Source organism: Chlorocebus sabaeus, chromosome 6 (genome assembly GCF_047675955.1).
Source record: "Chlorocebus sabaeus isolate Y175 chromosome 6, mChlSab1.0.hap1, whole genome shotgun sequence".
In the NCBI taxonomy this organism is placed as follows: domain Eukaryota; kingdom Metazoa; phylum Chordata; class Mammalia; order Primates; family Cercopithecidae; genus Chlorocebus; species Chlorocebus sabaeus.
In genome coordinates, this window is record NC_132909.1 from 54,195,538 (window position 1) to 54,206,673 (window position 11,136).

Genomic DNA, 11,136 nt, shown 5'->3' on the forward strand with positions numbered 1-11,136 from the left:
ACTCCAGCCTGGGTGACAGAGCGAGACTCTGTCTCAAAAAAAAAAAAAAAGAAAAAAGAAAAAATTGTTGATGGTCAGGTGCAGCGACTCACGCCTGGTATCCAAGCACTTTGAGAGGCTGAGGCATGAGGATTGTTAGAGCGCAGGTGTTGGAGATCAGCCTGGGGAGTATAGTGAGATCTCATCTCTACTACAAAATGAAAAAATAATAGCTGGGCATGGTGGCACATATCTGTAGTTTCTGTAGTTCTGGCTATTTAGGAGGCTGAGGTGGGAGGATTGCTTGAGTCTGGGAGATTGAGGCTACAGTGAGCTATGATCACCCACTGCAGTCTAGCCTGGGCAAGGCAGCAAGATCCTGTCTCTAAAAACAGCAACAATAAAATATATTTGTTGAATGCTACTATGTATCCGTGCTGTTCCTGGTTCTAGCCATGAACAAACTAGCCCTGAAAAAATAGGGCCAGGCCTGAAGGCTCACATTCGTAATCTTAGGACTTTGGGAGATCAAGGCAGGTGGGTCCCCTGAGGGCTGGAGTTGGAGACCAGTCTGGCCAACATGGCAAAATCCCGTCTCTACTAAAAACATAAAAATTAGGCCGGGCGCGGTGGCTCACGCCTGTAATCCCAGCACTTTGGGAGGCCGAGACGGGTGGATCACGAGGTCAGGAGATCGAGACCATCCTGGCTAACACAGTGAAACCCCATCTCTACTAAAAAAATACAAAAAACTAGCCGGGCGTGGTGGCGGGCGCCTGTAGTCCCAGCTACATGGGAGGCTGAGGTAGGAGAATGGTGTGAACCCAGGAGGCAGAACTTGCAGTGAGCCGAGATCACGCCACTGCACTCCAGCCTGAGCGACAGAGCGAGACTCCATCTCAAAAAAAAAAAAAAAAAAGAGGTAGTAATTCCTGGATGTCAGTATGGTAATGTGAAATTGACATGGCACACTGGTGGGCATGTCTTATTGAAAGCTGCTTCCCCCTCCCTTTTTCTTCACCTGTTTTAGCTAGTCCTCAATCTGGTCTGGTGTCTGAGCCCCACCTCTGAAGTCAAATCCTATCTTCTGCCTCACTAGGACTTGCCTAGGAGTTGCAGGGATGGTAGCCTAGACTGCCTTTCAAGTTTACTTAGAGACCCAGAGCCTTTTAGCCCACGGTGGGTGGCAAAGTTTGCAGGAACTCAAATTCCCCTGGGATCCATGATTTCCCTCTTGTTACGGCTGGTTTAAATGCCCCCTCTGTAGGTACCAGCCCTTCAGGGCCTGCGGGTTTTTCTCCTCGTGTGGAGGCAAGAGATTGTAGAAATAAAGACACAAGCCAAAGAGAAGAAAAGACAGCCGGGCCCAGGAGACCACTACCACCAAGACGCGGAGACCGGTAGTGGCCCCGAATGCCAGGCTGCGCTGTTATTTATTGGATAGAAGGCAAGGGGGCAGGGTAAGGAGTGTGAGCCATCTCCAATGATAGGTAAGGTCATGTGAGCCACGTGTCCACTGGACAGGGGCCCTTCCCTGTTTGGTAGCTGAGGGAGAGAGAGAGAGAGAGAAAAGGGACAGCTTATGTCATTATTTCTTATATGTATTTCTTGAAGAGATCAACAGCTTAATACTTTCACGAATTCTGCTACTGCAGTTTATCTAGAAGGCAGAGCCAGGTGTACAGGATGGAATATGAAAGTGGACTAGGAGCGTGACCACTGAAGCACAGCATCACAGGGAGACGTTTAGGCCTCTGGATGGCTGTGGCGCGGCTTGACTGATGTCAGGCCTTCCACAAGAGGTGGTGGAGCAGAGTGTTCTCTAACTCCCCCAGGGAAAGGGAGACTCCGTTTCCTGTTCTGCTAAGTAACGAGTGCCTTCCCCAGGCACTGACGCTACCCCAGACCAAGGTCTGCTAAGTAACGGGTGCCTTCCCAGGCACTGGCATTACCGCTAGACCATGGAGCCCTCTAGTGGCCCTGTCTGGGAGTAACAGAGGGTTCACGTTTGTCTCCTGGTCACTTCTCAGCGTGTCCCTTCAGCTCCTATCTCTGTATGGCCTGGTTTTTCCTAGGTTATAATTGTAGAACAAAGACTATTAAAATATTGAAATAAAGAGTAATGGCTGGGCACAGTGGCTCACACCTGTAATCCCCGCACTTTTTGGGAGGCCGAGACGGGCAGATCATGAGGTCAGGAGATTGAGACCATTCTGGATAACATGGTGAAACCCCGTCTCTACTAAAATACAAAAAAAATTAGCCGGGCATGGTGGTGGGCACCTGTAGTCCCAGCTACTCGGGAGGCTGAGGCAGGAGAATGGCATGAACCCGGGAGGCGGAGCTTGCAGTGAGCCGAGATCGCGCTACTGAGCTCCAGCCTGGGCGACTGAATGAGACTCCGTCTCAAAAAAAAAAAAAAAAAAAAATGCTACAACCTAATGATTATAATATTTATGTATAATCATATCTATATTTTTAGTGTAACTATTTTTATTATATATTTTTTGTTATACTGGAACAACTTGTGCCCTCAGTCTCTTGCCTTGGCACCTGGGCGGCTTGCCGCCCACACCCTCTATGGGTGGGCATCAACTGAGTTTGGTCGGGTTTTTCTTTCTGCTGTAACAGGGCAGCGCTGACTTCCATGCCTCACAATTGCTGCACCCTCCCTCTCTCCAACACACAGAAGCACTCTCCATACCATGCTGCCGGGGGTGGAGGAGAGGTGGCTTTAGAGATTCAGGACTGTTTTTTCTACCTCTTCAGTGTGTCTTTCAGTGATATAAAGTTAAAACTGGGTACTGGGAGTGCTCAACTGATTTTTGGTTTAGTTTATGTTTTTGGAGACAGAGTCTCGCTCTGTCGCCCAGGCTGGAGTGCAGTGGTGCAATCTCAGCTCACTGCAACCTCTGCCTCCCAGGTTCCAAGTGATTCTTCTGCCTCAGCCTCCTGAGTAGCTGGAACTACAGGCGTGAGCCACTGCGCCCGGCTGGGATTTTTGGTTCTTGGGAAAGTGCTTTTTTGTGTGTAGTTGTTAAATTGGCGTCCTTGTTGGAGGGATAGGTGGTGGAGCCTTCTACGTCCTGGGCTTTTTATATAGATATGTCATAGACAAATAATGGACAGTTTTATTCTCGTTCTAATATTTATATCTTTTTTTGTTTTATTGTGTTATCTAGAACTCCCAGAATAATTTTGAATAAGGGTGGCCATAGCAGCTATTGTCTTATTTCTTACCTTAAGGGTTATGTGCTCCACGTATTTGACATTAAATGTAACATTTAACATGTATGATGTTTTATTTTTGTGTTTTAGTGTTAGGGCCTTCCACTACTGCTCAGGTTGGAGGGCAGTGGCAAGCTCACGGCTCACTGTAGCCTTGAACTCCTGGTTCAAGTGATCCTCCTGCCTTGACCTCCTAAGTAGCTGGGACTACAGGCACATACCACCATGCCTAATTTTCAAATTTTGTGTAGAGATGGGGGTCTTGCCTTGTTGCCAGGCTGATCTTGAACTCCTGGGCTCAAGTGATCCTTTGTCTTGGTCTCCAAAAGTACTGGGATTACAGGTATAAGCCACCACACCTGGCCTGTCTTTTTTTTTTTTTTTTCTGTGACTTCTTTTACTTTTATTAATCTTGCCAGATATTTGTCTATTAGTCATTCAAATAACTTTTAGGTTTGATGATCCTTTCTAATTTTCACACTTATCCTGTGTTTTTTCTTCTGCTGAGCTTATTTTACTGTTCTTTAAAACTTTCTTAAATGCTTAACTAATTATTTTTGAGCTTTTTCTTCTTTCTTTCTTTCTCTCTTTCTTTCTCTCTCTTTCCCATTCCTTCCTTCCTTCCTTCCTTCCTCTTTCTTTCTTTCTTTCTTTAGATAGAGTCTCGCCCTATTGCTCAGGCTGGGGTGCAATGGTGTGATCTCGGCTCACTGCAACCTCAGCCTCCCAGGTTCAAGCAATTCTCCTGCCTCAGCCTCCTGAATAGCTGGGATAACAGGCACCCGCCACCACTGCTGGCTAATTTTTTTTTGGTATCTTTAGTAGAGATGGTGTTTTACCATGATGGTCAGTCTGGTCTCAAATTCCTGACCTCATGATCCACCCCCCTTGGCTTCCCAAAGTGCTGGGATTACAGGCGTGAGCCACCGTGCCTGGCTGCTTTTTATTTTTTTTTCTCTCTTTTCTAATATAAGCCTGTAAGGCTACAAATTTCCATCAAAGGTTTGCTTAAGCTACACTCCACAAGCATTGACATGTAATATTTTTGCTATTCATCTATTTCTTTTTTTTGAGACACAGTCTTGCTCTGTCGCCAGGCTGGAGTGCAGTGGCGCGATCTCGGCTCACTGCCACCTTCGTCTCCTGGGTCGGAGTGACTCTCATGCCTCAGCCTTCTGAGTAGCTGGGATTACAGGCATGCACCACCACACCCAGCTAATTTTTGTAGTTTAGTAGAGATGGGGTTTTATCATCTTGGCCAGGGTGGTCTCGATCTCCTGACCTCATGATCCACACACCTCGGCCTCCCAAAGTGCTGGGATTACAGGCGTGAGCCACCGCGCCCGGCCCATACCTACACTTGAGCTGGGTACTCGAGGCCCCCTCTCGCTTGTACTAAATGAGCAGAACACACATAAGCTCCCTGACTGGCCATTCATGAACCCCACCCAAGCGGGTACTTATGATCCCAGCTGCTTTCCTGGGTGGGACTCTGACACCTTCTCTCTACTCCTCAGACCCCCATCACCTCCCCCTCATCAGCAGGTGACCGCCTACTCACCTCAGAGGGGAGGGGCTTCATGTCTCAGGAAGGCAAGCAGTGGGGACTCAGCTCCCAAGGAGTATAAAAGGGGAGGGGCCTCACCTCCAGGTTGGGGCCCCATCTCTCAGGTAGCCAGACAGGGGCGGGGCTTTGACTCCCAGGGAGGCTGGGAGGGGCGGGGCTTCATTTTCACTGTGCAACCCAAGCCAGTAGGAAAGAATGTTCCCCAGCACCGCTCCTCCCCTCAAACTCCTCCTTGCTTGTTGCCTGGGTCACTGTCCTGGAGCCCAACTCCCACCACACCCTCTCTTCTCAAAGTCAGCTCTGGTTCTTTTGTTGTTTTGAGGCGGAGTCTCACTCTGTCCCTCAAGGCTGGAGTGCAGTGGCGCGATCTCAGCTCACTGCAACCTCCGCTTCCCAGGTTCCAGCGATTCTCCTGCCTCAGCCTCTCAAGTAGCTGGGATTATAGGTGCCTGCCACTACGCCCGGGTAATTTTTGTATTTTTAATAGGTTGTTTTTGCCATTTTGACCAGGCTGGTCTCGAACTCCTGACCTCAAGTGATCTGTCCACCTCAGCCTCCCAAAGTGCTGGGATTACAGGTGTGAGCCACTGCACCTGGCCTTCCTGCTGGGTCTTTATCATCAGTGCCAACCCCGCTGTTATTTCACACAAGAAAGGAAAAACCAAAAAACTCAGTCTTGCCTCTACTGTGCCCCTCTGGGTACCAACTTTTTTCTTTTCCCTGTAGGCTTTTCTTTTTCTTTGGAACTCCTTCAAAGTACTGGCTGGGCTGGGTACTGTGGCTAATGCCTATAATCCCTGTACTTTGGAGGTGGAGGTGGGTGGATCACGAGGTCAGCAGTTCCAGCCCAGCCTGGCCGACATGGTGAAACCCCTATCTCTAAAACAAAACAAAAAACTAAAGAAACAAAAAAAAATTAGCCAAGTGTGGTGGTGCCTGCCTGTAATTCCAGCTACTCAGGAGGCTGAGGCAGGAGAATCGCTTGAACTCGGGAGGCAGAGGTTGTGGTGAGCCGAGATCACACCATTGCATTCCAGTCTGGGTGACAGAGTCAGACTCCATCTCAAAAAAAAAAAAAAAAACTACTGGCTGCAGCTGCTGTGTTTCTCCTACCCCGTAATCAGCCTGTAGGGTTACCAGCGACCTTGCCTTCCTCACTCCACAGTGTTCAGCCCTGCATTGCCACCAACCAGTACAACAGGTTTTGAGCGGCCTTCCCTCCTCCCTGGGCCCCTTCCCTCTCTGGCTCCTGCCACCCCACCATCTCCCCATCTCCCCATCTCACAGTCACTTCTGCCTAATCTCCTCAGGCCTTGAACCCAAGACAGGTGGGAGCCATGGAGGGTTGTAGCCAGAGGAGGGATGTGATCTGACCCATATGCTCCATGGGCCCTGTTCTTCCTCTCGACCTGCAAACATCAGGGAGCCCGAGGACTGAGCCTCTCTGTCCACACCTGGTCCCTAGGTGATGCTATCCAGGCTGCTGGCTGAAAAGACCAGCCATGGACTGGCAACTCCTACATTACCTTTCCCCAGAAGCCCAGACTGGCATGCCCACTGCCTTCTCCATGTCTCCTCTGAGGCCACAGACCCCTCAAACCCAGCAGGGCTGAGCTCCTGCTGCCTCAAGCAGTTCCTTCTGTGACTCTTCCCATCTCCTGATCCCAGAGGCATCCCCTTGAGTCTGCTCACTTATCTCGCCTACCCTGGGTCCTCTCGCTCCTGCCCACACTTCCCGTGTTTCCCCTGCTGCTGCTAGAGGGGCATCCAGAACACCTAGGTCAGATCGAATCCCTCCTCTGCTTATAACCTCCGTGACTCCCATCTCCCTCGGGGTCAAAGCCAAAGTCTTCCCACAGCCCTCAAGGACCTGCACAGCCTACCCCCACTCCCTCCCTGCCCTCCCCCTCACCCACTCTGCTCCAGCCACACAGGCCTCCTTGCTGCTGTTCCTCTAACATGCCAGGCATGGTCTTGCCTCAGGACATTTGCACAGGCTGTTCTGACTGGAACGCTCTTCCCCTCTGATCAACGTGGTTCTGTGCCTTACCTCCCTCCCACCTCTCTATACAAACACTGCCAGCAAGGCATTCCCTGCCACTGTAATTCCAACTACCCACCCCTCCCATACTTCCTGCTCCCTTCCCGACATTTTTTTTTTTTAATTATGTAGTGATGGAGTCTTGCTCTGTCACCCAGGATTGAGTGCAGTGGTGTGATCTCGGCTCACTGCAACCTCCGCCTCCTGGGTTCAAGTGATTCTCCTGCCTCAGCCTCCTGAGTAGCTGGGATTACAGGTGCTTGCTACCACGCCCAGTATTAATGAACTAAAAACAATTGTACTAATTATTGTGTTTTTAGTAGAGACGAGGTTTCTCTATGTTGGCCAGGGTGGTCTCGAACTCCTGACCTCAGGTGATGCAGCCACCTCGGACTCCCAAAGTGCCGGGATTACAGGTGTGAGCTATCACACCTGGCCAATTTAATTTTTTTAAAGATGAAGTCTCCCTCTGTCACCCAGGCTGGAGTGTAGTGGTACAATCTCAATCCACTGTAGCCTCTGCCTCCTGGGTTTAAGTGATCCTCCTGCCTCAGCCTCCTGAGTTGCTGGGATTACAGGCATGCACCATCACATTTGGCTCATTTTTGTATTTTTAGTAGAGACAGGGTTTCATCATGTTGGCCAGGCTGGTCTTGAACTCCTGGCCTCAAGTGATCTGCCCGCCTCAGCCTCCCAAAGTGCTGGGATTACAGGTGTGAGCTACCACGCCTGGCCCTCCAACTTTATTTTCTTGTTAGTAAATCTCTCCTTTGCATGCTGTGTAGTTTACCTGGCTGCCCCATTTACCATCCACTCCACCCATGAAGTGTCTGCTCACGAGGGCAGGGATCTTTGAACTGTGGCCTCTGCTGTGTTCCCAGCACACTCAAGAGACCCCATAAATATTGACTGGGCAGACTTTGGTGCGCTGGCAACCCACACCCCTCCCCCCACTCCATGGTCCAGGCACGCTGAGTAATTCTAATTCTCTGTCTCACCTCTGCACCTTTGCATATGCTGTGCCCTCTGCCTGTCATGCCCTTCCCTGCCTTCTCCTGGAACTCTCCCAGCCGAGATCCCCGGCTCCTTAGGGCAGGTTACCAATGGTGAGGCAGTCCTGGCATCTCAGATATGCCCTCCCACTTCCCTGACCCCCATGGGAGGGCTGACTCACTGGGTGGGGAAGACGACCAGTCGGGTGTAGAAGAAGACCAAGGAGAAGATGAGGAAGAGAGCGTCACACACGTGCTGATACTGCGTGTAGTTGACCATCTTACAGGCCTGAGAAGGGCAGCGCGGAGAAATGGGCTCAGGACCGGGGGCCTGGCCTCAAGGAGAAGGTGCTATGGGACGGGAACAGGTGAGTTGGGGTGGGGCCTTGATTCCAGGAACTATCTACATTTCCAGGAAAGGTAAGGATTGTGAATATAGGCCGGGCACGGTAGCTCACACCTGTAATCCCAGCACTTTGGGAGGCCGAGGCGGCGGATCACCTGAGGTCAAGAGTTCGAGCCCAGCCTGGCCAACATGGTGAAATCCCATCTCTACTAAAAATACAAAAATTAGCTGGGCGTGCTGGGGGGCACCTGTAATCGCAGCTACTTGGGAAACTGACGCAGGAAGATCACTAGAACCTGGGAGGCAGAGGTTGTAGTGAGCAGAGATTACGCCATTGCACTCCAGTCTGGGAGAGAGCGCAAGACTCCATCTCAAAAAAAAGAATACATGCATGCATGCACATGTCTATAGCCGTATCCTCCAAGAAGGGAGGCTGAGGGGCGGGGCTTTATCTGCCAGGAAGACAGAGGGGGCAGGACCTCATCTCCCAAGGAAGCTGAGAAGGGTGGGGGGGCCTCATCACCCAGGAAGATAGAGGGGGTGGGGTCTTACCAGCCTGAAAGACACAGGGGACAGGGCCTTATTACCCGAGGAGGCCAGGAGGGTGGGCTCCATTTCCCAGGAAGGTTGGGAGGAATGGGACCTCATCTCTAGGGGCACCTGGGAGGGCTGGGTGCAGCAGCTGGGAAGGGCCAGGCTCGCCTCCAGCAGGTAGTCGGCGGAATCGTGTAACAGCAGCACCAGAGAGCCGATGCGCAGCAGGTTGGCGCTGTAGGAGAAGGTCATCAGGATGACCACCACGAAGTGATGTATCACCTGCTCCTTGAAATCCTGCAGGAGACAGTGGGTCCCAGTGGGGATGAGGCTTGATGCTGGAAGGTGCCCCACCCTATGGGCCAAGAAATGCGTCCTTTCAAGGGGCTTGTATGGCCTCTGGGCCCACGGCCTCTCTACCTCCTGCAAGAGGCACCAGGGAGCTCTCAAGGTAGGACTGTAAGGCTGCCCTACCACCCAGCACCCCAGCTCCCTATCCTGAGACGGGGTCTTCCAGACTCTTGTGTGGCCTCACCTTGCGCTTGACATCAAAGGGCAGCCTGATGAGCAGTGAGAGGTAGAAAGCCAGCTCCAAGAGGTACCACCAGTACAGGGATGGCTTCAGGGTCTGCAGCAGGGCAGGACAAGGTTAGCTGTGGGGAGCGAAGGCTCCACTCCCTTTGCTCAAAACCAGGATACTTGAATCCCAATGAATGAGCTCCCCATCCCTGGAGGTAATCAAGGGCAGTGGTTTGGTGGAAGCGCCTGCTTGGAGTTTCCTAGCCTCTCTCTATTCCCCAGAGGAATCAAAGACACAGAGTAGGACTCAGTGGGGAATGATGGTGGTGTCAGGGCTCGGGTCCCATGTCCATGGCTGCAGCAATTGTCATCACCCTGGCCTCCAAGCTTTTGTGCGCGTGTACACCCACCCACCCCCACACCCCCACTCACCTGGTTTGGGTAATTTTCCCAGCACATTACTGGGGCCCACAGTCACGATTCCTGCACAGAAACGGGTGTTAGGCTGTGCGGAGGTGAGATTCCAGCTTCCCACCCTGGGTCTGTGGGCTCTTTGGGTGGTCTCATAGATGCTGCCTTCACCCAGCCCTGCTTTTTCCTGCCTCTCAATCTCCACTGGGGAGCTCATTCACTGCAGAACCCTAAATTTCTGGTGCATGGCAGATCCTGAGTACCTGTTGTGTGAATTCACCACCACCTGGCCAAGCTCGCTGGCTCCTCAGCTGTACGTTTTCTTCTCGGGCTGCGCCCCTCACACACTCCCTCCCACCAGATCCGGGCCTGGGGCATAGGAGGCATTTCTGGGGCAGGGGAGCAGTCAGCCACACTCAGGTACACTCACGTGGTACAGGACCGAGAGACCACCCACGAAGGAGGACAGGTAGAAAAGAAATCTCCAGCTGCGGATGGGGAGGGAGCTGTGAAAACAGGAGACACCCCCCTGCTGCCTTGCACCCCAGAAGTCGCCTTCAGCCCCATCCTGGGTTTACCTGGCCTCACAGAACTTCTTGGTCAGCTGCGGTCGATCCTGCTTCCGGCGTCTCCGGAACCATCGCTGGGTCTGCCGCAGTGTGAGGCCACACCGGGCGGCCAGGAGGGACAGCTGGGGCTGCGGCGGGGAGGGTGGTGGTGATGGGGACAAGGGTCACAGAGGCCCTGTGGTGGCTTCCCTCATGTCCCCAGACAGGACTTGGCTCTGCCGTCTCCTCCACTGCGGCCCCACGTCTTGCCTACAAGGTGACCATGTCTATATGGAGAGGCAGTGTTGGGGGTCGTAGTGTTGGGGGTCCCAGCGTGGGGGCCTGCAGAATACATGGGCCTTCACAGAAGCAAATCCTGTTCATAGGGCAGGCAAGTCGCTGATGGGGATGGGATTAAGAGAGATGCTGGTGTGCATCCTCCTCTATCCCGAGCTAGGCTTCCCTGCGTCCCTCCAGAATGGTCAGTTCCCACCTGCAACCTAGGCAGGCAGTTGAAACCTTGCCCCAGCCTAAGCCCTACATGAAGAGGGAAACTGACAAGTAGAGGGGGAGTCACGTGGCTTCTAGCTCTGTGGAAACCGCCCTGTTACCCCCAAGGCGTGTGGGTTTCAGCATTCCCCACCCCACTCAGGATGCATCCACGTCTCCACAGTGCAGAGCCTGTCCAGCGGGCAGCCACACCAGAGACGGGAATGGAGGGAGGGTCACAGGATTGCTTCTGTTCCTCCATCTCCTACCAGCTGAGATCTTCCATTCCTCCCCCAGAATAGGAGAGCATGCAACTACTTTCACTGTCCTACAATCTGTCCATTGTGCAACTATGCCCAGGGAGGCTGGGAGGGGCGGGGCTCCATCTCCCAGGAAGGCTGGGCGGGGGTCGGTCCTCGTTTCCCAGGGAGGCTGGAGGGTGGGGCGCCATCTTCCACGGAGGCTGGAAGGAGCGGGACCCC

General features: G+C 52.4%; 1 protein-coding gene across 1 annotated transcript; it reads right to left on the minus strand.

The window, feature by feature from the left end:
* Window positions 1-7,985: 7,985 nt before the first annotated feature.
* Window positions 7,986-10,400, minus strand: LOC140708583 (ceramide synthase 4-like). The gene is made up of 4 exons (XM_073015760.1): window positions 9,639-10,400; window positions 9,223-9,315; window positions 8,856-8,984; window positions 7,986-8,096 (listed from the first exon to the last, which is right to left on the minus strand). The coding sequence occupies exons 1-4, from the start codon at window positions 9,663-9,665 to the stop codon at window positions 7,986-7,988; spliced, it is 360 nt and encodes a 119-aa protein (XP_072871861.1). The 5' UTR covers window positions 9,666-10,400.
* Window positions 10,401-11,136: the final 736 nt, after the last annotated feature.